This window comes from Labrus bergylta, chromosome 7 (assembly GCF_963930695.1).
Source record: "Labrus bergylta chromosome 7, fLabBer1.1, whole genome shotgun sequence".
NCBI lineage: Eukaryota > Metazoa > Chordata > Actinopteri > Labriformes > Labridae > Labrus > Labrus bergylta.
In genome coordinates, this window is record NC_089201.1 from 5,774,349 (window position 1) to 5,799,815 (window position 25,467).

The 25,467-nt window shown below is 44.1% G+C and overlaps 3 protein-coding genes across 7 annotated transcripts; 2 read left to right on the top strand and 1 right to left on the bottom strand.

Moving 5' to 3' along the window:
• The first annotated feature begins 4 nt into the window (after nt 1-4).
• On the top strand, nt 5-6,190 carry agk (acylglycerol kinase). Its single transcript, XM_020639781.3, has 14 exons — nt 5-267; nt 677-716; nt 817-896; nt 1,828-1,903; nt 1,989-2,114; nt 2,805-2,899; nt 2,980-3,049; nt 3,187-3,266; nt 3,343-3,400; nt 4,149-4,296; nt 5,163-5,260; nt 5,363-5,433; nt 5,556-5,640; nt 5,743-6,190. The coding sequence occupies exons 1-14, from the start codon at nt 158-160 to the stop codon at nt 5,875-5,877; spliced, it is 1,272 nt and encodes a 423-aa protein (XP_020495437.2). The 5' UTR covers nt 5-157; the 3' UTR covers nt 5,878-6,190.
• Nucleotides 6,191-8,539: 2,349 nt separating this feature from the next.
• dennd11 (DENN domain containing 11) lies at nt 8,540-18,521 on the bottom strand. Its single transcript, XM_020639763.3, has 9 exons — nt 18,089-18,521; nt 15,343-15,442; nt 15,056-15,214; nt 13,302-13,455; nt 13,054-13,192; nt 12,563-12,694; nt 12,318-12,468; nt 11,065-11,133; nt 8,540-10,948 (listed from the first exon to the last, which is right to left on the bottom strand). Exons 1-9 carry the CDS (start codon nt 18,519-18,521, stop codon nt 10,753-10,755), a joined length of 1,533 nt encoding a protein of 510 aa, XP_020495419.2. The 3' UTR covers nt 8,540-10,752.
• On the top strand, nt 18,518-25,338 carry wee2 (WEE2 oocyte meiosis inhibiting kinase). 5 transcript variants are annotated; one of them, XM_065956579.1, is made up of 12 exons: nt 18,518-18,654; nt 20,401-20,739; nt 21,823-22,040; nt 22,188-22,245; nt 22,615-22,784; nt 22,875-22,996; nt 23,093-23,239; nt 23,664-23,786; nt 23,874-23,959; nt 24,084-24,254; nt 24,396-24,544; nt 24,918-25,338. In XM_065956579.1, exons 1-12 carry the CDS (start codon nt 18,616-18,618, stop codon nt 25,063-25,065), a joined length of 1,770 nt encoding a protein of 589 aa, XP_065812651.1. In that variant the 5' UTR covers nt 18,518-18,615; the 3' UTR covers nt 25,066-25,338. The 5 variants fall into 5 exon arrangements, with proteins under 5 accessions (XP_065812651.1, XP_020495415.2, XP_020495417.2 ...); XM_020639759.3 differs by lacking the exon at nt 18,518-18,654 and adding an exon at nt 18,680-20,114; XM_020639761.3 differs by lacking the exon at nt 18,518-18,654 and adding an exon at nt 18,680-19,551.
• The last annotated feature ends 129 nt before the right edge of the window (nt 25,339-25,467 follow it).

Genomic DNA, 25,467 nt, shown 5'->3' on the forward strand with positions numbered 1-25,467 from the left:
GCTGTTTTGACGTTACACCAAAATGTCCACGCTCTCTTGACAGCTGTAGAGCGGTGACCGCTGATATGGAAATCTGTCTTTCGTGACTATAAAACGTCTGCGTTGACGTACACGTTACACCTTCATATAAAGATTTGTGGACATTTTAATCTAAACCATGGCTCGGGTCGTGAAAGTGTTTCGGACTCTGCGGAATCACTGGAAGAAGTCCACGTTTGCTGTGTGCGTGCTGTCTTATGGGGGCCACTGGCTGTATGGGAAACACTGGTGAGTACCTCCTCAGGTTATTATGGATTGAATAGAGAATATAGTACAGGTGTTATGCCGAGAAATGCACCCCTGCCGAGAATTGCAGAAGTGTTTGAAAACGGTCTAAATGTTATATCTGGGGGCAGGTATGTTATGACAAAGTATGTGAAGTTTATATTTTATAAATAAAATAGTGTCCTTATTGTTCTGCTGACTCGTAGAAGACGCATTTTCTTTGCAAACAGTGTGTGGCTATAAAGTGTCTGTAGAGGGAGTTTAGGGTTTGATGCAAAATACGTCAACATAATATTTTTAGGGTGGAAGACAAAGTAGGCAGTGTAGAAATTGTCCTGCAAGGTGCATGCAATTGTCGGCATTACACCAGGCTTGTCTAATGTTTTACATTTCTTGTCTTCTATATTCTCAGTGACAATCTTCTGCGGAGAGAGGCGTGTCTCATGGCCAGGGTGAGAACAAGACATCTCTTATTTTTGCACATACACTGCCAGTTAAAGACACCTTCAAACCCTCCTTCTGCTTTTTACATGTTATCATTGTCTCTTTCAGGAATTTGGGCGTCAACAGATAGAGCCACATGCACGCCTGAGGAAAGCAACAGTGGTTTTAAACCCAGCAGCTTGTAGTGGGTAAGACGACAGAGATGTTACAAAACCTCTCATTGACACCAGTTTTATCAGACTACAGTATGGATGTAACTATACACTCAACTCACAAGATGATACGTATATGATTTTATCGAAGTTTTCTCATTTTTATGAAGAATTTAGATTTTATTGGAAATTTGCTGATGATGAAAATACAAGTCATCGAGTCATCTTCCTGCCCCCTGTGTGCTGGGAGAGGATCCCAGCTCCTCAGCAGCTGCCCCAAATCCTTGGCCGATTGTCCGTCACCACTGGCAACTTGTGGAAACATTAAACACCACACCAGGAACAAAACCATCCTCAATGCTGGAGAGAAGCCCCATTCCCGAGTCCCGACCACAGACCGTGCCGGCTGTCCACAGCCCCCAGACCGGCAGCTGTCAAGTCCCTTGATCACATCATGCACACGAGGCACCGCCCGAGACTTGATCATCTCCTCAGACTCCACCGAGCAGGTGATCATGTGGGAGTTGACCGTGCCCTGAGAAGAACATGTAGAGAAGGCTTACGAGAGGAGGCTAACAGGAGATGGAGGGGCAGTGCAGAAGCCGAGGCTGGCGGGGCTCGAGCAGATTGAAGTGGGCTGCTGGCGGGTTTGGTTGTTGCTCTGTCAGGGATTGAAGTAACTGGAGCAACAAAGGCTGGATTGCTGTTGCTGGGATACAATCCGGGACTTGATCAACTCCAGATGGGTCATCTGGGTGAGTGGGTCTGATGTTAAAAGACCTGAAACCCCTAATGACCCCAGGAACATCACGTCATAATGTTGAATGGTTTGTTTTTATTTTGACTGGAGATGCAAGCAGCATCCCCACACGCCCGTCATTTTGTCTCATCAGTTTAATTTGTCCATATTTGTATTGTTTTTATTGTTTCATCAGAAGACTAAAGTTCCTGCCTTTGTGTTCCCCAGGAAAGCCAACAACCTGTTTGAAAAGAATGCAGCCCCCATATTACACCTGGCTGGAGTGGAGATTACAATAGTGAAGGTACACTGAACCTTTTATTTAAGAAAACTATCGATGGCATAAGAGATTGTGATAGCGTGATTATATGTCCGCTGTTTCTCTACAGACGGATTACGAAGGCCAGGCGAAGAAACTGATGGAGTTCATGGAGCAGACTGACATGCTGATCGTTGCCGGGGGAGACGGCACCCTGCAGGAGGTCGTCACAGGTTTACTTCGGAGGCCGGATCAGGTGAGTGTCGAACACTTATCATGTTAACCTGTTATCAAGCTTCAGTTCAGTGCTTATCCAAAAAGATATCTGTTGCCAACGCATTTGTACAATTTAGACATGTGCATGAGTTTACTTACAAATTGTTGTTAAAGGGGACATATTCTGAATAATCCACTTCTACACTGTTGTTGAACATATATTCAGGTAACCTGAGTGTCTTCTGACCCACAAAATGTGAAATAAACCCATCCAGTCCTTTGTTTGTGGTCTGCATAAGTCTTACAACAGAGAAAAATGCTCTGTTTCAAATTTGCTCTCCTTGTGATGTCACAGTGGGATTCTGGTAAAAAAAAAACTCAGGGGGGGGCTCATTGCATTTAAAGAGACACACGGAGCGTTCTGAGAGAGCTGGTTTACAGGGTCACAGACCTCCTCTGGTGCTTGATTCATGTTATATTTTGACCAAAGCACAGCACAGATGTTTCACTTAGACCACAGGGGACTGTTTGAAAAGGTGCAGAAGGTGTTTAATATGTCATCTTTAAATAAAAAGAAAAAATCAACTTAGGACTTTTATTTTTGTCACCTTGGTATCACACAGGTTTAAATACTGTAAATACTCACTTTGCATATCAAAGCTTAAAATGGTGGCATCGTGATAACTGCCTTTGTGTCTGTGATTCACTGACGAATGCTTTGTGACCACAGGACACGTTCAGCTGCACTCCAATAGGATTCATCCCTCTGGGCGCTCACAACTCTCTGAGTCCCAGTCTCCATCTTCTCAGTGACAACAAGGTCAAGTAAGTACCTCGTCGATATCATACATCCAGATTTAAATCAAACACAACATCATGATGAACCACCTCCTTCCATTTTCCAGAGACATTACATCAGCAACACTCTCCATACTGAGGGGAGAAACGGTTCCCCTGGACGTGCTCCAAATCCAAGTGAGTTACTCTTTCTCAAAGTTAAAAACCTTCTGTGTTTCTTACATGTGTACACCTATATTAGACATCAGTGCAGAAGTATGCTGGAATAAATGTGTGTTTATTTTGACGTTTATGTGTTTTCGTTTTTTCCCTAGGGGGAGAAAGAGCAGCCGGTCTTTGCTCTGATGGGACTACGTTGGGGTGCTTTCAGAGATGTGGCTGCAACAATCAGCAAGTAAGATCTCCCTTCTTTAGGTGAATCCTGACATGTTCCCTCGAACAAATGACTGATTAAGAGTTTCTCTCCGTAGGTATTGGTACCTCGGACCACTGAAGACAAATGCAGCACATTGGTTAAGCAGTCTACGGGTAAGACTATGTTTGTTGTTTCCTGGACTAATAGATAAGTATTTAGAAACAATGTGAGCTTGTCATAAAATGTCTGATATTGCAAAGAGGCCATGTCAGCCACCGGGGTGAAAGACAGACATTTCTTTTTCAACCTTCTGACTTCATCACTCTTTCAGAGGGTTGCATCATGAGCACTCCTGGAAAATTATACAAAATTGACAACAGCGTGCCCCGTAAATCTGCCTCAGTTGCAGTTTCACACACGTGCCTCACAGCATGAAGTTTTCCCCGTCAATCAGGAGGGGGGGGGGGGGGGGGGGTCTGAGGAGGCGGGACGTGTGGTTAAAAAGACATGCTGCAGAAATCCAAGATGGCAGATGAAGCTATATAGATGACTCTGTTGCTTCATCTGCTACTTTTTTGTGTCTTTTTTTTTTTAACGTCACATCTTACCTCAGGAGACCCCCCCCGCCCCACCTCCGGTCTGACAGGGGTAGTCTATCTCTGTGAGGTTCATATTTGAACAGTCAGGTCAGGAGAATCTCCGGAGCAGTCCTCCTAAAATTATCTAGATATTTTCAGGAGTTCAGGTGTGAAAACGGCTCAAGTCTCATTTTTAATATCACTTATAAAACACATCACACTGAATGTTCTTTAGATTTCTACATGAGGTAGTTTCTGTTTTTCATATCTCCCTCTTTATTCTTTGTTACCTGTGTCCGCCTGCAGCTTTATTTTAATCTTCCACTGTCTTTATTCCCATCAGGAGTGGCCCCTGGTCAGAGACGTGGTCGTGTCTTTCACCGCTCCCAGCCTCCGGCCCCCTGATCTGCCCCCTCAGAAACCCACCAGACCCAACCTGCTCTACCGCATCAAGCGGCGGCTGCAAAACTACTGGAACCCTCCTGTTGAAGGTAGAAGAGTGTGTTACAGTACAGACACAGCGACGGGAGGGAAATGAGAGCTCACTGCAATTATCGGTTTTGCTCTGGTTCTAATTAAGGGAAAGGCAGATTTAGTCTCGCTGTGTACAACATTTCTCCAGACATGCAAATAAGATTTCTCATTCAGGCCTTTCATATGTAGCTAACAGCTCCGTTCAGACGGCCGCTTCAAGCCGCAATATTTACGCTCCTGTAACGTAATCTTCAATCTAAATGTTAGCGAAGGGGTATAATGTATAATGTGAATTCACAGACTGGGAAACCGATTACGTATAAAGACGTGATGCCGGAGGAGCTTAGTTACGACACTTTTGCTGGAAAAATCTGAATCTAAATTTGGTGGAGGAATGCGTCTTTGCATTCTCTCCAACAGGATTGAACATTGCTGTTAGGTGACATAATGACACTCTTTGTCCAAAAAACGTAAACATGCAATTACTTCTTGATCACACAAAGTAGAATGAGGTAATAGATTGGCTTCCATGCACGTAGAGATGAGATCCACCATGAGGAGCTGGTCCCTTCATACATCATATATTCTCTTGTTTTTGAAAAGTCTGACACACACAGTATCGTTTTGTCCTCTTAACCTGTTGTCTTTCCCTGCAGAAATCACACCCTAAATGAGAATATTTAACTTGACAGTTTTGGAGAAATGTGGAGACAAGGAGACAGACATGTTTCCTTTTTTTTTTTAAAACACAAACCTTTAAAGAGAACCAGATCAGATTCTAGCTGTGCAGAAGTCTCTTTGTTGTTTCTGGAGACGTTATCGGTGGAGTCACACCGGATCCTGACGGTGGAGTTTTGGTTGTTTGGTTTGTGTGTTTGCTCAGAGCCTCCAAAAGTGGAAGAGCCGGAGGAGTGGAAGGAGCAGCAGCTGTCAACGCTGGAGCTGTTTGTTCAAACGCACAACAAAAACCCCGTGCAGAGGGTCAGTGCAGAAACCACTCGTACTATTTAAAACATTGTATTTGTCCTGATGAACATTGAATAATTATAAAATCATATTTCTGTTTTTTATTTCAATTCTCAGCGGCTCAATGACTCCCTGATGATCTGTGCAGAACCAGACGACTTCACCGTGGGCGAGTTCATCACAGTCGGGTTAGTGCTTCATTGTTTTTATTCGCCTGCTGCACACAGAGGAGGATTTAGAGGCTTTATGGATGCAATGAAAGTTCATGTTTCATAAATTCAAGACGAATAGTGAATGTTCTTTACTTCAGAAAAAAAAAGGAAGAGGACCCCACTGTGTTCACCAAAAACGCCACAACACTAGAAGCCAGCGCTTGTCACCTGCAGCTCCCAGAGGTGAGAAACATTTCAAATGTATTTTTACTGTCACAAATCAAAGCTTTCGCAGCATTATGCCGTTATAGTTTTTGACACCTAACATGAACCCGGACCTTGCAGGGTGCCGGGGGTTTTTACAACATCGACAACGAGGAGTATGAGGCCATGCCTGTAGAGGTAAGGCTGTTGCCACGGAAACTACAGTTCTTCATCAGTGCAGAGCGGAGGGAGCAGCTCCTCTCGCAGACACAGTGATGGAAAAGAAGAAAACATCAGATCTGAAAAAGGAGACACGAACAGCGGGACAAACACTGACTTCAGGATCCCGAAACTCTGATGAGGAGTTAAAGAATCTGTTTCTGAACATCGAAGAATCGCAGAAATATTCAGTTGAAGTTACTTAAAACAGTAACGAGGAGGATTACATGATATTTTATTATATATATATGAAAGGACCAAGGCTTTGTTTCCACGTGCATGTTGTCTTAAAATGGACTTTACGTTGACTGGATGGTTCGCTGTCATTACATCTGAACTTGGTAAATAAAATAACAGCTGTCCAATCAAACACGTTACAGTCTTATGTTTGTATTAAGTATGTTAGCCTGTAGCAGCTGGTTTAGAGGAGTGCAGGAGTTTATTCTTTGTTTTGAAGGTTTATTTTGGGGGTTTTGTACCTTTATTTTAGAGATAGGACAGAGTCAAAAGTCAGGGAGAGAGAGAGTGGGGAAGGGAAGGAGCCACAGGCCCCCCCCCTGTACATGGGGCATGCACACTAACCACTAGGCCACCGGCTCATTGAGTGCAAGGGCTTGCTGTATGCGTGGAGTAAAGTGATGGATAAGTCGGGAGCATTTCTCATTTTCTTTAAACTTAGATATGATACAAGTAAAAATAAAACATTGGTTTGTTTGGATACCATGGCAACAGAAACAGAAGTCCTAATCGCCCCAATATTGAGCCATTTCTTGTTTTTTAATCAACCTCATCCACATTGATAAGAAAGAGAAATATGGTCTCGTGTTTCTTACTCAGTGAGGACGTATTAACACCATGACTATGAGGTGCAGAGTGTGGAGATGTTGGACGGATTAGGGGGGTCACGATGCCAGAACTGGGGGCGACTGTAGCTCAGTTGTCGAGTTGGCCGACCCTCAACAAGCAGGTCAGGGCACAGGTTTAATCCCCAGCTCCTGCAGCCACATGTAGGATGTGTCCTCAGGCAAGACACTTAACCACCCCACGTTGCTCCCGCTGTTTCGTCTGCGGTGTGTGAATGTGCATGAATGGACGAGTTAATTCTGATGGACTCTTAACACAGCAGCCTCTACCATCAGTGTGTCAATGTGTAGGTGTGACCTGCGGAGGATTTCGATACCATAGCGACAAAACTAGAAGTCCAGGGAACCCATTTTGGGTAGTTTTTTTGTTCTTAATTACTCCTGCAGTTTAAATTGCACAAATGCATTGGCAACATTTGTGCAATTTAGACTGTGCTCTCTCTCTCTTACTCTGGCAGCAGCTTTTGTTGAAAAACATGACTGAAGCTCTGCTGCTTTAAATATTATCAATCATTCAAATAAGGGTGATTGTCTCCCTTAAAAACGTGATATCAAAGTATTGAACATTTTGACGACTCGAGGAGGGATAGAGCTGAACGACTGTGGAAGAACAGAGAGATGCCGGCTGCAGGCAGCGCTCTGACTGTGCTCCAAATGCTCATAATCTCAGATGAGGAGTTTGGCAGACTCCCTGGAGGGGCTGGCTCTGATCTGACAGATGGTGCAGACAGAAAATCTGCAGGATTAAATTTGAAAGCTGCGTTGCCTCATATTTGGCTGTTAAGGAAAAAACACAGGACAGCCCTTGGTTTTATTAATTTAATGGAAAAAAGGTTTTAAAAAACAAGTTATTTTTACTCCTATGCAGTTATTTATTTCTGTTGAGGTCATCAAAATGTTCTATACTTCAATACCGTTTGATACCAAATGTTTTAAAATATAAACTGCTATTTGAATGACCCATAATATCATGGAGTAATGAAGCTTTAAAAAAAAAAAACTACAGGTCTTCAGTCATATTTTAAAGGAGAAATCAGTAAGTGAGTGAAATGATAAAGTGACCTTACTATATGATCAGACATTAAGGAAACATGCTATGTTGAAGTGTTGGCTTCTCTGACAACAATGCAGCAGCCAGTATGTCCTCCTAACTTTAGATTCTGCTCCTGAATGCTCTGGATTTGTTTAGACCAGAGAAGGTAGGCGGTTTTAAGGTGCCCCCACACGGCCATTTTGGACGCCCCTCAGTTTGTCAGATATGAGAGCAGTTATCAGGTCAAACCAACAGGTGTTGCAGTGATGGAAGCAGTAAGAGAAGTGGTTCAGATATTAGTGATTGTACCCGACCTAAAAAGCCTCTGCATGTTTCTAATAAGCTCCACGAGCAGAAACGTGCTCAAACTAGGATCAATATTGGAGATGCTTTTGAAAAATGGAGAGAGGTTAGAACACAGAAAGGTTTACAGACCGATGCAGAGCTGGATAAACACTGAAGCTTCAGTGTCCACTACATGGCAACCTGCATGAGTATTGACTCTAGAGAAGAGGGGGCGGGGGGGAGACAGCTCTTTGTAATGTTTTGAATTTAGACTGCAGTACCCATTTGAAACACTAGGTGTCTAAACTCAAGCCACCCAAGCCCTTCCAGAGAGGGGGCGTGGTCAGACAGAGCTTATTTACATTTTTAAAGGTACAGACACAGAAACAGCCTGTTCTGAGCAGGGCTGAAATAGAGGGGTTTATAGACATGATCAAATACAGCATCAGAGTGGATTTAGAACAAGACACTTCACACACATTTTGAGGAGCTCTGAGACTCGGATAAAAAGCAGTGATGCAGAGGATGACAGAACAGCTGACTGTATCGATGTTTTATTGTTTAACAATGGCAGTACAGTGGAATTAACAGTTGCTCATGCTATTGAGTTCATGGGTACATTACTGACATCTGGTACAGTGTTTCACATTATTAAGGTGGAGACGTATCGGTTATTAGGGTGAAAGCTCTTGATGTACAATCCAGAAGAAGAACGTTACTCGCCCGTGTGTCTGCATGTGTGCAATACTTTTTGCTGTCTTTGACATTCAGTAGAGAGTGACAGGCTGTACAAACAACTCACATAGCTAATGCTGGTACACGACTGTGGACGGCTTAACAAAGAAGGCATTTTATACAGTGGTGTGTGTGTGTACGTTCTCTTTTTCACTTAACATACACCTGTAAAGCAAACACCATCAGAGGCATGAGCGTTAAAGATTCAACCGTCAAAGAGGACGAGGCTCTAAATCTTTCTGCAAACACTGCTGACATGCAGAGAAAGAGCCGGACACTTCGCTGTGGGAAGAATGAGAACATCACGTTTCCTTAAGGCCCCGCTGAAACAACTAAAGCTCGAGTGCCCTTTTCTTTAAAATACAATACTTTGTGCACTTTTCTCTACTTCTTAAAACCGTCCTAGAAAACCTCTTACAGGGGTCCAATCAAAGTCCAGCACAGGCTTTAAAACCATCAGCAGTGCTCGGCCCCCCTTCAGAGCGTCGTATCACCAAACGTGACAGTTTTAAAAAAAAGTGACTTGAAAAGACGTGTTACAAAAAAAGAGTTGGTATTTAAGCTTGCATGTTTGAGAACAGCTCAGTCTACTTTTTTTTTTTTTTTTTTGGGAGGCCAGCATCGGCCTCGTGTGTTCCAACATGGAACAAATTACCTCTCTGATTAGCAACATGACGGAGCGACCAAACCAGTCCTGCCAGGCAAATTGAAAAGACACAGTTGGCCTCCGTCTCTGGAGCTGGATTCACTCAATGGGGCTGTGATGAAAAGGCGGAGAGAACCCCTCAGCTGGAACAGACAGCGGGTGGGGTGGGGGTGGGGGGGGCTCTCAGGGCTCCAACGTTAGATTCCCCAAAACACACAAAGAGATCTTTGTGGAGGACACGGATAAACAGAGAGGATCTCTTTGACGCTGATCGACAAATAAACTACAAACGGCTCCATCAGGGACTCGTCCTCAAACTGGAGCACAGAGGACATGAAATAACGGGTTGTGCTGGTAGACCAGCCTCTGGTTCAAGTAAAAAAAGAACAATGACAGCCTGTGCGCACAGACTAAAAGTCATTCATGTCGTTTTTTTTTTTTTTTAGCATGATCACTGTGTGCAACAAGAAATGGTCCAGTGTTGTTACAAAGTGCAGCATTCATGGTAAGTTAGTGATAAAGTCACATTCAGCGACCTCGGCGTTTGAAGGTGACACAACGGAGAGTCTCCAGAAACGCCCTCCGTCACACAGAAACACACGATAACATCCACGTTGTGTTAAAAGGTGCATAAAAAGGTGAACAACAGCTCGTTCCCTCCACATTCTGCGACATCAGCTTCATAATTATTAACAATCCTCTTCATAAAAAAAACATATTTATAACAAACGGCTCGATGCTCTCTTTCATCTGAGAGAAACCGAAACGGTGGCTGATGATTTCAAACCACAAACAGACTCCTATTGCTTCTTTGTCCTCTCTGAAAGGTGAATCAAGCACAGAGCAATAAAGCAGCTCCCTCGGTAACAGAGCCACATAATCATCCATGTTATTGTTTTTGTTTTTTTTGCACACTATGAAGGCTAGAATCTGAAATGTTATTTAAAGCACTAAAGTTCATTTCCAGCAGTGAAAACTCACCCACATAATGAGACTCTTCAGGGAGCCTAAGTGTCTCCAAAGTATCAGGAGCGAGAAAGTTTCAGGGATTTCTTCTCTGTGAGAGGAGAACGAACAGTCATCACCCAGAACAAGATGGGTGTATCCAGTGCTTCAGCAGTCAAAAAAAAAAACACAAACAGGTGAACACATGATGAAGGGCGTGAATGAAATTAAGGGCACACTGCTGCCCCGGGCTTCCCCTTGTACAGGGGAAAAACAGAGACCCACGAGGGGACGGACAGATGTCCCAAGGTGAAGGCAGTGTCTTCAGTGTCTTGGTGTGTGTGGGAGTGGGAGTGGGAGTGGGAGTGGGCCTTGAAGGCACAGATATCCAGTGGTAATTTAAGTTCCTCAGGCTGAAGAGGGGCTCAGGGGCAGCAAAGAGTGTCAATGACCAGCGTGACGTCGATGCCGTACACCTCCAGCAGGTCGAGCAGGAAGGAGCGATCGCTCTGGGGGTCCAGCCCCATGGCGCTCATGTGCTCCTCGGTGAGGACGGGTTCAGCGCTCCCTGCTACCTCCGACAGGGTCTGGAAGATGCGGTTGTTCAGCTCCATGAAGAACCTGGGAGGACAAGATGAAAGACAGCTCTGTCATACTCCGTCAAAGTGATTCAACTTACATAACGGCACCACTCTCCTTAACCTAAGAGCCTCAGTATTCACTTTTCAAGGACTCACAGAATAAAAAGATCCTCTTCATTTGAAGTGCAGTCTCCGTCAACCTCCTGAGAGTACAGCAACATTTGCCTGGAAACAGAAATGAACCATCTGTCATTCTAAAACCTAAAGCATTGGATCCTTGTGCTTCTAGTTTTGTTGATCATCTTCATAATCTACCCTGAAATAAGAACTCACATGCCGGTGTTTATAAGCCACATTTCATCAGTCCAACCAGGTTTTCGCTGACGTTTTCTGTGTTTGTTGCAGCCTAAAAATGCCTGATTTTGCAGCTGCTTTTTGAAAAAGTTGCAATGCAAGCTGTGATGTTTGAGGGTCAATTTTTGGCTGTAGCACATTACAGAGGGACTGTAAGCAACTGGGAGAAACGTTTCAATAAAAGTAGAGAAAAGGATTTTCTTCTGACATCCCTTTGGGTCTATTTCAGGGTCAAGCTGCCAAAGAAAATGTGCAAAGCCTCGTTCACATTTGCACAAAACTCCTGAAAGTTTTCGGAGCGAGCTGCATGTGTGAACGCAAACAGCTGAATTTTTTACACTCAGACTTTATCCAGAGTTTCTCCTGCCAGCCTGAGCTGATGTTTGAACTCAGCAGGATACAATCAGGAAAATTCTCCAGGAGGAGGTGTTGACGTTAATCTCCTGCAATGTGTGCATGACCATAGATGGTATACAGATGTTGTTGCTACGTCTGCCACTTCTGTGTCAATCTTTTTTATGTCTCAGGAGAGACCCCGCCCATCTGACAGGGAGAGTCTCCCGCTGTGAGGTGCAGGTGTGAACAACCAGATCAGGGTTTCAGGAGCAGTCCTCCTCATATTTACTAGAAACTTCCAGGATCGCATATGTGATGTGAATATCAGTTTAAAGGCAGGGTTGGTAACATTTTTGAAAGTAGCATTCCCTCAGTGCTCCGTCTACACCCCCCCCCCCCCCCACCCACCTCTGTGCGCCCGTAAAAGGACATAAGGTTGATGGAAAGATTAGAAAAAAAAGCCTCTGATTGGTCAATAGACTCATTAGTTAATTGGCTGACATACACGTCAACGGCTGTGGGGGAAAATATGGTGATGGGTCAAATTTAGGAAAAAGTTGTAGAGATTTGCAAAGAGATTGAACTTTTAATCGAATCGCTACATGGCAACTTCCTGGTTGAACTGATTTCATGCTTCTGTATTATCACAATGTTTCCAATTCATAAATCAGATTAAACAAACGAGCTGTGATTGATTTAAAATGTGACTTAGTTTTTACCTCTGCTCGCTCAGTTTCCTGTACTTCTCCTTGTCTGCTGCGTTCACTCGGAGCAGCGAGTGCAAATGGGTTTTGTGAGTTTTCACGTTCTGGTTATCAACGTAAACGTCGTACAGCTCCTTCTTCTCCTCGAAGATCTTCTCTGTGGTGCCTTAAAGACGACAAAACACATGCCCGCACATGAGGGACCACTTCTTATAAACCAGAAATCAACTGACCGTGTTGTAGAGTAAGGCTTCACTCACAGGCCACGTATGACAGCTCCGTTTCCAGGGTGGTGATGTCGGCGATGTTGACGTAGAAGAAAGGACGTAACTCAGGCACGGTGACACCGACTCCGGGTAACGAGACGTTAGCCAGGCAGCAACAGCAATACACTGAACAAGCACAAGAACGCAGAGAGTGTTTTATGGTAAACTGAATTTTACTGCTAACAAAGTATATTGTATATTATTAAACATGTGGTTTGTTCAGTGGTAAGTTAGGGTGTGTGCAGACTCAGCGGTTTCATGTCCTTCTTTGAGAGCACCGACCTCCATTTGTGGAGCGGCTGAAGCATGAGAGTTTCCTTCGACCAAACAATAATGTCATTTCAGTGTGTGTGTGTGTGTGTGTGTGTGTGTGTGTGTGTGTGTGTGTGTGTGTGTGTGTGTGTGTGTGTGTGTGTGTGTGTGTGTGTGTGTGTGTGTGTGTGTGTGTGTGTGTGTGTGTGTGTGTGTGTGGTTGAGCGACTCACCCCTGTAGCAGACCACGCCTACAGGAGGGGGCGAGAAAATGAGGATACGTTTTCTGAGGAGTGCAAACTTCCACAGCACCATTATCTGCTCCCCGAAGAACTGGATGAACTGAGACATGCAGCCAGCCGGGTGGGTGATCTGCAGAGAGGGGGGGGGGGGGAGAGAGAGAGAGAGAAAAACAAAGGTCACACACCGTGGAGGAAACCTGCTTTCACTCACAGTAATATCAGCGTGTTTGCTCGCAGACCTTCATTTCTGGGTGCATGCAGCGGTTGATGGTGGTAACGCTCCAGGTTGGGCAGGCGGTGACCAGACCGTTTCCTGCAGGGGGGAGCACGGCCTTCTTATCGTCATAGAAGGCCTCCAGTGGAGAATACTGGCCCGGACACTGCAACTGATGTCTGCAAGGAAACAGCAACAGGAGGAGAAAAAATTAGGAAGGTGAGTCACAGGTTATCTACATAAATCTGACATAACTGGATTTACTTTAGTTTTGGAAATGCACTTGTAAGAGTTTTAAAACAAATGTGCACATTTTAATACCATCCAGAATATAAGCACATAGTGGAGAAGACGTGACCTCATTTCAGTTTCTGGAAGCTTCATTTTCTTAAATAAGAGGAGTAGGACATGTGTCATGTAACCATAGTAACTAAATCACTCCTGCTTGAACAGAGGGCAGCGAAAAGAGCTGCTGTGCTGCAGAATCAGCCCGCACAGACATTCATGACACCGTCCTGATTATACAAGTTAAATAAGACCGACTTTTTATTAACAACCTCGTGGACATAATGACATCATCTCCTCCCTCCGTTTCACCGTCAACAATAGACATCAGAATAAATCCAGAAGAACTGCATCCCTGTTGGATAGTTAAGTGGATAAAGCGCGCCAAATTTGTGCTGCAAGAAAAATAAGTAAAAACTTTAAAAGGTGGAGTTAGTAGAAATGTTTGTTGCAGTTTGTAAACACAACATTCAAACTAGCCCCTCCTCCTCCTGGGCTCATCGCCCCCTGAAGCTCACCCTCACTGCAGGACGTAGTGTGTACATTTACTGCTTGTACCTACACTGCAAGCTAACTCATGCTAGCACAAGCTAACCGCCAGTGTTTGTCACCTGCCTGTCCAACAGGAAGTAGACCAACTCCACATCCACGGGTAAACACCAACACAAGGTTCACTCTCGTTTTAGAACGAGCTTTATCCACTTGGTGTTTCTCCTCACTGTGATTATATTTTCTCTTTGCTGCTACGACCACGTCTGTTTGTTTGAATTGCGTCCAATCTCTGAATTGCATCCACTTCCTAAACTCAACTGCTGCGCTGTCATTGGCTGGAGGAAACACACCAGCTCCGCCCAGAAACGTACAGAGTCGACCAGAACAAAACAGAGCAGTAAAATCCAGTCAGAGGACAGAGTCTCTGCAGACACAGTCACCACCACACATGTACGGAGGCCCAGAAGGGACGATGGAGCAGCTCTACTTTAGGAGAAGTCTGTATTTTATTTTTTAGGTAAAAGCTGCTGCGTCTGCCTGCGTAGGGCTTCTATAATTTAGTAGTCTTGCTTTACTTATTTCATTTCAACACCATCAGAGGCGTCTTCTGTGACAAGCCACATCAGCAGAGATCGACTGTAGCTTTCATTTTAATTAATTCAGGCGGCAACCTGAGCCATCTGTACATGTAACCTGATCATATTTTTATACATAGTCAATGAGGAGGTGAGGTTTCTGTGAGGGCTCTGAAGAGCAGCAGAGAGAGGCTGTCAAGGCGTCTTCCACTTCCGTACTTACGCTTCATACTAAAAAACTACATGTCAACGGGCTCCAGGAGCAGGGACTCAGAGCTCATGTTTAATAAATGAGGAAGAAATTTAACAAAGCAGCAAGGAGAGGAAGCAGACAAGCCAAGAGAAACCCGTAAACACGGCTGGGTGGGAAATAAATAAACGCAGAATACAAAGAAGGATATGAACAACACAAAAGTGGACGGCTTACCTGACTTGGTTCTCCAGGAAGTGCATGTAGCGGTAGAGTAGAGTGTAGGAGGGAGACAGGATTCCCACAGACTTCATCCGGGCTCCTCGCTCCAGCTCACTCTCCACAGGCATGTTCGCAAAGCAGGCCAGCCCAAAGTAACAGCCTTTACGGAAATATCTAGCCCAAGGCAAAAAACAAAGGGAAAACAAGAGACGAGGAGTAAACACGGAGACAGATTTCCTGCAGGGATTGAAGAGACCTGTTTTTAGTCCCATGACAGATTTCCTGTTCCTAACTTTACATACATGAAGTCGTTTGTGATCCGATGGGAACCGCTGGCCATCGATTTGAATTCGACGCCATCTAGGTTGATGTCGTGAGGCAGGCACCACTCGACCATATTCCCTGCAATTCACATACAAGCAAAGAGAAAAAAATGACTTCCCATATTCAGTACTTTCATCCTTAACACTTCCCCTTGCTCTGTTTGTGAGTCATGTGGAGTCAGGAGGTCAGAGACGGTAAGAAAGCGCTGACTCAGCGGCTGTAAACATCCATACTCTGACCTCTTCTTTACATGAAGCCAAGTGTCACATCCCGGCTGTGTTTTCACTTTTGTCCTGACTTACTGAAGGTCATCCTTTATAGATGTCAAAATGTTTCCATACTTTTTGATACCACTACTTTTAAAATGATACACTCTCCATTATTTCATAAGACGGGTGTGCAGGAGAGGAATGGATGCATCAAAACACACTCGTGCACACTGTCTACATTGCACAAATACGTTGGCAACATTTCTGTACCGGAACGCTTTGGTGAGCTATCCATCAGTCATTGAGATAAACCAGATTGTATCGTAGTGATTCCATCCATCCATTATCTTTTGATATCTGGGGCCGGGTTGCGGTTGCAACAGTCTAATCAAGTTGCCTCAAACTTCCCTTTCCCCAGCAGCGTTTTCCCACTACTCCTGGGGGATCCCAAGGCGCTACCAGGCCAGATGGGATATAATCCCTCCAGCGAGCTCTGGGTCTACCACAGGGTCTCCTCCCAGTTGGGCGTGCCCAACTCACTCCCATGAGTCCCGGCTAGCTATGTTATTGTATTGATTGAGAGCCCCCTGGTGGTGGAATCTACATACTATGCCTTTAAGTTCTTTATATGAGGTATTATCAGACTCACTTTTTATTAAAGAAATATTCATTTAAATGAGTTACTATACAAACCTCATCACTTACATTTATAAAGACAATTAATGATTTGAAGAGAATTTAATTCTTTAATTTTTATTTATTAATAGAATTCTATCTTGTGTCTTTATGCAAACAAAAATAAATAATAAAGAAATGGTATAAAAAAGAGTTAGGTGTATCGTTACATCCCAATGAAGCATGCAGGCTATAAACTCTAATAATAATAATAATAAATTTAATTCTATTGACGTTGAAAGTTTGTTTTTCTCGCTAATGAAACTGTTGTTTTTGGTTTTTTTAAAGCTATTTTTTGACCTTTTTGGCGGACAGGACGGCTGAAGAGAAACAGGAAGTGTTGGGAGGAGAGAGTAGGGGACGACATGCAGCAAAGAGCTGAGGCCGGATTCGAACCCACAGCCTCGGCGCTGAGGACCATTGCCTCCGTGCTGCCATCATAACCACCAGACTATCGACGTCCCTGAAATCTGTTTTCATTCACTATTAGGGATGTAATGATTCATCACAAGGCAGTAAAAAATCGATTCAAAGGTGTCAAGGTTCACATCAGAAAAAATGAATCGCAATACTTTTCTTATACAGCCGAGGACACTTTCTATTTATGCTTCCCTTGTTTGGCGTCCTACGTCACTCGCATCAGACATGAGTGTCAGGAGAGGCGGTTGGTTGTAACAAGCAGGCGTTGTCATGGCAACTGCTGAGCAAGATTTTGAAATTAAGGACGCACCACTGTCTTTTAAATCGGAGGTGTGGAAGCATTTTGGCTTCCCCATGACAGAAAATGAAAGATGAGAAGATAACAGACGAGACAAAAACTGTGTGCAAATATTGTGAGAAGACAGAGAACTACACAAACAGCACGACCAACATGATGCAGCATTTAATCAACACCACAATGACAAGCTCCAATCACCTCCCCTTGTTGAGAAAACAAACATTAAAAGGCCAAAGCACACTGACAGCCCCGCTCGCCCAATCGAGTGCAAGAGCCAAAGAGATTATGAGGTGATTTGGTGTTTTCATGAAAAAACTAAAGGAATCTTTTTCAGTCATAATTTATCTTCAGACTCATTTTGTAAAATAAATCGGGAGAGAATCGTATAGTGAACCCAATATCGTATGGTGACTGAATCGTTACATCCCGAGTTCACCGACAGTCGGTTTGTCAGCTTGGGAACCGGCTCAGGAAGAAAGGTTTACTGCTGCTTAATGATTTGAGAATTTGTTTAGTCGACCTTTGACATTAGAAATGTTTGACAGTCCCTCCTGAACTGAACAAACTCAAATCATAGCAAATATCTCATTAATTATACACTTCAAACCTCATTCTTACCTGAGAAGTCCAGATAAACATCTTATTTTAAAAAGGTATAAAAAGCAAATAAAATAAGCACATTATTTGTTGTGATCAGTAAAAATAATATTTGTTTTTTTACATGTTTAATGTCTTGAAATGAGATGTACAGTTGGGAATGAGCTGCAACATCTCATAAACACATATTGATCCTGCTTTGACTGATATTTTAACTTTTTAAAGATAATGCAGGCCTTATTTTTGCTTCTTGTATGTCGAATTAAGATGTTTATCCGGACTTATAAGGCAGATAATAAGTGTAATGAGAAATAAGACTTGAGTTTTGCTGTGTGGCCTTAAAGCAGACATCCTTGGCCCTTCACAGTAACTTAACTGAGCTCATTAGACAGATGAGACTGACATTAAAAGATAACAAGACTTCTTAGGATGATCTTCTCTGGAAATTTTGTCTTTTCCAGAACCGTGAATTTTAATTAAAAGAGATAAAAGATTAGATTTTTTTTTTACAATCTGATGGCTTACCTGATCTGGTATCAAAGGTGACCACAAACACAGCCACGATCTGGTCCTTCTCCTCCCACTGATCCCTCGCGGAGAGGCCGGGGAAGAGAACATTACGCTCCGTACCGGGAGGCTCCGGACGATCCCAGCCGTGCCCGGTGAGCACAGTCCGCGGTCGGCCCGGACTTCCGTTCCTGCTGGCAACAACAGCTGTCACACTCTTCGCCGGGCTGCAGGTGATGGCGACGGTGCTGTTCCCGTTACTGTTCCCGTTACTGTTCCCGTTACTGCTCCACCCAGTGCCAGCCGCGGTGCCTGCGGGTGTCCCTCGACCGGCTGGCTGCGAACTTTTCTCCGCCGGTGCGTCAGGCTGCGGCGGGGCCGTTTGGATCGCATCGGGCGGTGGGGTCTCCTCCCAGTCCAGCAGAGGGGCTCGGTCCGACTTCTTCACCATGGTGCTGATGCCTCGAACAAGGGAGAAAAATATCAGCAAAAGTCCCGGTTTCCTAACGAGTCGAGCGGACTAGACTCTCCGCTGGAGCCGGATCATGGTTTCCTGCTGCTCTCGGGTTGTTTTCTGTGTATTTGTAAGCGTGTCACATCCACTGACGGACTACTTTCCCTCCGCCCGTCTCACTGTTTTGATGACGTCGCGGACTTCCGCCCACGTGTCTTTATTACTATTTAATACAATGACCTAATTTTGGTTTGAGGCCATTTATATTGCGAATAAAAATTCGTCCTTTTCGTTTCCAGCCTTTTATCCTCTTATCCTTTTACTGCTGACATTTGGCTTTGAGCAGTCTTGTGCTCACACCTTTGGATACAAATTAAGGTTGTCAAAACTTTCCCAAACGTTATTTTAATTATCTATCGTACCAAATTATAATCTACAAATCTTTAGCTGCAGCTATTTTAACCCAAAGCTGCAACAAGAGAAAAAGTCTGTGTGAATAAATGTGTCAATCATAAACAATAAATGTCTCGTTTTTGGCTATAGGCCTACCTATGATTAATATTTCTGTTGCCATGGTATCGAAAAAGGTATCGTTTATCATCTGAGCTTTACTAGTAGGCTTTCCTGTCAACGTTTAAAATTCGGGCATCCTAATAACCCGTACACAAACACTTCTTCAATTAAGTTTGTTTTGGTAATATGGTCACCTGTTCAAATTATTTTGCGCAGCGTTACAATCCAGGTGCGCAGAGGCAGCTTTCAGCCAATCAGAGAGCTAGGTGTGCCAACCTGGCAGCAAAGGTAATTTAAACAGGAAGTAATTAGCATACAGGGCGCGGGATTCAAACGTGGTAGTAGTGGCTTTAGTAGGGGACGCGAATTTTTCTGTGAGTATAAACATGAAAAAGTCCCTCAAACGTCAAAGTGACGTGATGCTCAACATGTGAGGATTGAGATAGGTCAGGAAGTTACTTCACAGCTGCACTGGTTCTGCTTTTCAGGTGTTAGTTTGCGAAAACGTCTTAAAGTAAGTCAGTGAAATGTGAAATGGACTTATTGATGACGAGTGTGAAGCTTGTGTTGTGTGCAGTGGAAGATGACTGAATTTAAATTTGTGTGTGAAAGATTTAGTGATGACTGATTATTTTCTATTCTCTAACATTTTTAAATGTTGTCATGCAAACGTTTTCAAAACCCCTTTTTCTTTTCAGTGTGTTTTGTAATCTCTTTGCCGTTCTTGTGTAATGTTTGCAGCAGAAATAGTTGCATCCTGGTTGTGGGGAGCCGGTGGGGGCCATGTGGTAGGAAGGTAGTATCAGTGTTGTCACTGCCTGGAGCTTGCATGTACGGAGCCTGGGTCTGCTTTTTGGGCTGTGTTGACCATTGTTGTAGGTTAGTTAAGAAATAGAAGCCCTTTGGTGGGTGTGGTGGGCGATGAGAGCTAGACTTGATGAGTGGCTTTGGGACGCCGTGGGACTAACTGGGAGAAACAGCGGTGATGGAAGGTTCCTGCTTGACAACCCTGCTGATGTCCTGGCTCTTGCTGCCCATCGGTTGAGTTGTGGGGGCCATAAGGGGCCATGTGGTAGGGTAGGTGGTTTTGGGGTTAGGGTTTCTATTTTTGTTGCATTGGTATCAAAACAGGCAGCGATATTGTTTGAGTTTCTAAGTTTTAAATTGTGGTATCCTGACAACCCTTTTGCTAGTTCCTGGACTTAAACAGACTTTAATGTGTGCATTTTAATCTAATGTAAAACATAGTTTCCAAGTTTAAAACCCCTCTGTTTATTATGTTGATTTATTTTGGCTCTCTAAGGGGAGTCTACAGCAGGATTGAGTCTGTGAAAAATCTCAAAGAAACTTCTGTCAAACACAGGCCCGAAGCATGGCGACGGTGTTTGACGGGATCAGCCAGCAGCTGGACTTCTCGAGCTGTGGAGAGGAGGGCAGCAGCAGTGACAACAGCTCCGACGACTGCACCTTCAGGATCAAGAGCCCCAGGGTCCGCACTCCCAGGGTCCACAGTCCCAGGGTCCGCACTCCCAGGGTCCGCACTCCCAGGGTCCATACTCCCAGCTCTGCTTGCATGACCCCCAGGGTGCAACGCCACCGCAGCATGAGCATCACCATACCGTCCCCTGTGCAGTGCACCAGCCCCATCCCGTACGCTTCCTGGAGCAAACTGAGGCTCTGTGACTCTCCAAGCACGCCGAAGGTGGGGAATAATTCAACATAACAACAAAAGTCACTGCTCAGTGTGACCTCCCTGTACACGCAGCACTTCTTGAACTCTTTGTGGGAGAATGATCATAGAGTTTGATAGGGCTGTAAGAATACCAGAATTTCAAACATTGACATGATACATGTTAAAAATCGAATGATATCCAGACTGTGTCAATACCATTGCAACCAAAAAGAAGTCCTAGGCATCCAATATTGGCTACTTTTCTGTTTTTAATTTCCAGAAAATTGCAGGCAAGCTTCTACGCACTGTCTAAACTAGAGCCCGACTGATTTATCAACCAGCCGATATTAGCATATCCAGTGACTGTCGGCTAATTCTATCTCTGATCTGTGATATTTCTAGATTTATTCACCAGTCATAAAGCATTTCATTTGAGTTTCATTGTTTTACACTAGCAGTTCTCTGTCACCAGCAGAGGGCACTATATGGCTCACAACAAGCATCATCACTCTGCAGAGTGTCAAGCAGTGATGCACGTACATGCTCAGTTACTCTCCAGCTGAGTGACCATGTTGTCCTCATTATAAATCTTTTCCATAAGTATTTGATGACTGCGTTTGAGTGATCAACCAGATAAATGTATATGGACAACATCTGTCTTTACAGATGGAAGAAAGATATCGGCCGATGTATTGGAATCGAATATTTTTCTCTCCCTAAAATCAATATCGCCCCAAAAATCTCATATCGGTCGGTCTAAACTGCACAAACACATTTTGAAACATTGTGAAATTATGACGGTGAGCGGCAGTTATTGCGCAGTCTTTGATGGATTCATTTCCCTGTCTGTACTTGAGTTTTTTAAGTAACAGACCTTGTATCGCAATTGAACACGTGCTGTCGAAAAAAGTTTCACAGATTGAACAGCCTTGCTGTGCATATTCTCGTTTTGGTGCATTTTGTTGTGTGCACCTGTTTTCATGAGCCTTGTATGTCCTGTTTCTTCACTTTATTATAGAGCCCTTTGGACCTCTCCACCTGTATAAAAAGATGCTATATAAACATATAAATTATCGTCATAACACCTTCTGTTCCCTGACTGTATTTCTGCAGAGTCTGCTCTCCAAGGCGTCCCAGCCTTACTCCAGCACTAAGATAAGTCGTCATCAGAGGACTCTGTGTTTTGTCTCAGCCGCTGCCAACCACGTCCAGGCCCCTTCTGTCAACGTCAACCCTTTCACCCCCGACACGGTCCGCAGGAACAGCGAGCAGCAGCAGCAGCAGCGGAGGACCTGTTTTAGGAGCGATGACGATGACGACTATGGACGCAGGTGATGACTGCTGTGAGGTTTAGTGTATCTGAAAAAAGCTGAAAGAGCAGATAGTTTTTAGTGCCATTACTATCAGATGTGACTTTTTAATCCCTTACTAACTCAGAGAGTGTTAAGGTCTAAAAGCCGTTTTCTCATCTTTGGCAGGTTGAAACACAGTTTAACGTCATCTGAGGAGGATGATGAAGCCTTTCTCCCACCAAAGGTACGTCTATTTTTATCAGTGCTTTCTGGTGGATGTAACCCTCCCTTTCAGATGCCTCTGAAATGGTTTCATCATCAGGCTTTGTCATCTTCTGCCGCCGCCTCCTCACTCGTTGTTCTGTCCAAAATTAAATGCTGCCAGTCCGACTTCCGGGATATCTCTGAGGAATCTCCAGCGGAAAAGCTCCGTCAGAGGCCCCACTGATCCTTTTCCTCGTGGAAGTGTAACCATATTTGGGTGCAGCACAGAAGAAAAGCGCGTGGATCTCCGGGGCTGTGATCAAACTCCTGCCTCAGCTCTGTGACGTTTTGTTTCTTCTTTTAGACATGTCTTTACCACGAAGCCCCTCTTGTCTGTTTTCTCTGGCAGAGACGAGCTGTCCAGGCCTTCATGCTGTCACGCTATGAGAGCGAGTTCCTGGAGCTGGAGTGCATCGGCGTGGGCGAGTTTGGGGCAGTTTACAAGTGTGTGAAGAGGCTGGACGGCTGCTTGTACGCCATTAAACGCTCCCGCCGACCCCTGGCAGGCTCGGCCAATGAGTGAGTGAGAAGCAGGTCAGCCGATCCATGTTTTTTCTTGTAAATTCATGATTTGATCAAATGTTTTGCTTTTTTTGAATGTCCTCTCAGACAGCTGGCCCTAAAGGAAGTTTATGCACATGCTGTTCTCGGACACCACCCACATGTTGTTCGCTATTATTCAGCATGGGCAGAAGACCATCACATGATCATTCAGAATGAATACTGTGATGGTAGGTTTCCTCCTCCTTCAAAGACTTTCATTCACTTCTGGATGTTATGAAATACACAGAATAATTACGTTTTGATACTGGGTGTGTGTGTGTCAGGTGGAAGTCTGAACGACGCCATCCTGAAGAAGGAGGTGCAGGGCGAGCTGTTTTCAGAGGCCGAGCTGAAGGATCTCCTCTTACAGGTGTCAATGGGACTCAAATACATCCACAGCTTAGGCCTCGTCCACCTGGACATCAAACCAAGTACGTCTCATTCAGCAGTTTGTACATGATGCTTTGTTTAAGTGTGCACCCTCTGGAGTTGAGTTTTTTTTTTTTTTTTTACCTGTCACTTCACAGTCGCTGTTTTGCAAAAGCGACTCACATCCGAGATTATAAAGCGGTGAGATGGCTTACTCCTCAGCAACTCAGATAAATCGCTGCACCCCTAATATCAAATTATATCAGACATTGCTTCTAAGTGTGAGGAGGCCTGACCTGTAACCTGCAGTTTGTTGCACCCGATCTCGATTGCAGGTTTCACAAAAAAAAGCTTAAAGATTTAGAATTTCATTAAATATTAAAAAAATTACTAATAATGCACTCGTTTGTGTTTGCCTGTTACCTGAATAAAATCTTCTTTCTCGTGACATCATATGGAAACTCTACCTATGTCGACTCTCTGCAGGTAACATTTTTATCTGCCAGCGCTCCAGCTCTAGGGCCTCAGGCGAGGGAGAGAGTGAGGAGGAGGAGGAGGAGGAGGAGGAGGAGGATGGAGGCACTTCAGCTGGAGTCATTTACAAAATAGGTATTGTTTTTACTATTTTGGTGAAGACAAATATCTACCTTCTTTTTTTAAAATGCTTTTCATTTAACTCATGTCGGTCTCCTGCAGGGGATCTGGGTCATGTGACATCAACAAACAGTCCTCAAGTTGAGGAAGGAGACAGCCGCTTTCTGGCCAGCGAGGTCCTGCAGGAGGTAAAAAAGTTGCAAACCTGTTAAAAATCATTTCCAGGGGCTTGAATAAAAGAGAGGACCTGTTGTATTTGCAGGGGTTGTTGTTATTTCTATTGATCATTTCAGCTGTTTTGACGCCCTGCAGGATTACAGCCAACTCCCAAAGGCAGACATTTTTGCTCTGGGCCTGACGCTGCTGCTGGCAGCGGGTGCGCCCCCTCTTCCCCAAAATGGAGACGAGTGGCACAGCCTCAGACGGGGAGAGCTCCCCAAACTGCCACAGGAGCTATTGCCTCCCTTCAAACGCCTACTTCAGGTACTCTTTATCGATAGGATGATCAAGTATTTGTAAACTTCTTTTTGATTGGTGCTGTCTGGCAACGACTTCAAGATCTAAACGTCATTAATCACAGTCTAGGATGTGATTAATTGTTTTTTTCTTTCTTCTTTGTGTCAGTTGTTACTGGATCCAGATCTGACAAAGCGGCCGTCTGCCAGAGAGCTGTGCAAGCACACAGTCTTAAGGGACGAACGGACTGGGAGGCTGGCTGCTCAGCTACGCAGAGAGCTCAATGTGGAGAAGTTCAGGACGGCCATGCTTGAAAAGTAAGATGACACAATGTCTGCTCTTTGGTATCGGCACCTTATGTCACAGTTTCTAGTAAATTAATTAAGTGATACAATTTTCTTTCTGGAGACAGATTGCTCTCAAATCACATTAAAAACTGGCAATGAGATCTAAATATAGAATAGAATTACTTTATTGATCCCAAACTGGGAAATTGTGGAAATGTTCTTTGCTGATGCCAGACAATGCCTCCGTTCCCACGTCATTCCCAATCCCCACTTTCTCTCTCCCTTGTTTCCAACTGTCAGCTGTCCTGTCTCTCCAATAAAGTCATAAATCTTTTAAAAAGTATGACATTCTGAGAACCTTGGACTCCAGTGTAAAAGCATTCATTTATTATTTTCTCCACAGGGAGCTCCAGGAGGCTCGTCAGGCCGCGTTGTCACCCAGGCAGAACCTCTCCCTTGGGCTGAAACCCTCTAAGATGGGGTCTCTGCCCAGACCGGGGAGGAGGCTTGTTGGTATGAAGACGGCTCGCTCCATGAGTTTCGGTTGTTAAGATAAGGAAGTCCCACATGCTGCAACCAGGTTGTGTTAAAAATGCACCATGTATATATGAGAAGACATAACTTAAACATGAGCTGTGTGGAGGATCCTCAGGGAGTCTTTCCATGTAAAGGCCTTGAAATCAGCGATGATTTTGAAGAAGAAATTTAGACAACAACCCGAGAAGTGATTTGCTTGTTCTGCTGCATGCCTATAAACTTAAACCAATGCATGGACTTGTTTTTTTAATTGTAAATAAACTTTTAAAGCCTTTTTATCAAATTAATTCTTGTTTTATTTTCTCTGAGAACCACGTCTAAAAAAAAATTTAAAAAAAGCCCTTATGCAATCTGTTTTTTTTTTTTTTTTAATGGTTGAGGGTAGTGTTGTAGTACTCAAATCATTCTCAGACCAA

What these genes read in the sequence shown, in the direction of transcription:
- agk (XM_020639781.3), top strand. Translation starts at nt 158, where the DNA reads ATGGCTCGGGTCGTGAAAGTGTTTCGGACTCTGCGGAATCACTGGAAG. An exon ending in GTGGCTGCAACAATCAGCAA is followed by an intron (nt 3,267 to 3,342) that starts GTAAGATCTCCC and finishes TTCTCTCCGTAG; the next exon opens with GTATTGGTACCTCGGACCAC. An exon ending in ATTGGTTAAGCAGTCTACGG is followed by an intron (nt 3,401 to 4,148) that starts GTAAGACTATGT and finishes TATTCCCATCAG; the next exon opens with GAGTGGCCCCTGGTCAGAGA.
- dennd11 (XM_020639763.3), bottom strand. Translation starts at nt 18,521, where the DNA reads ATGGTGAAGAAGTCGGACCGAGCCCCTCTGCTGGACTGGGAGGAGACC. An exon ending in AGGCGTGGTCTGCTACAGGG is followed by an intron (nt 12,695 to 13,053) that starts GTGAGTCGCTCA and finishes GTGCTTGTTCAG; the next exon opens with TGTATTGCTGTTGCTGCCTG. An exon ending in AGGAAACTGAGCGAGCAGAG is followed by an intron (nt 11,134 to 12,317) that starts GTAAAAACTAAG and finishes TTCTGTTTCCAG; the next exon opens with GCAAATGTTGCTGTACTCTC.
- wee2 (XM_020639759.3), top strand. Translation starts at nt 19,959, where the DNA reads ATGAGAGCTAGACTTGATGAGTGGCTTTGGGACGCCGTGGGACTAACT. An exon ending in TGGAGTCATTTACAAAATAG is followed by an intron (nt 23,787 to 23,873) that starts GTATTGTTTTTA and finishes GGTCTCCTGCAG; the next exon opens with GGGATCTGGGTCATGTGACA. An exon ending in AGGACGGCCATGCTTGAAAA is followed by an intron (nt 24,545 to 24,917) that starts GTAAGATGACAC and finishes TTTTCTCCACAG; the next exon opens with GGAGCTCCAGGAGGCTCGTC.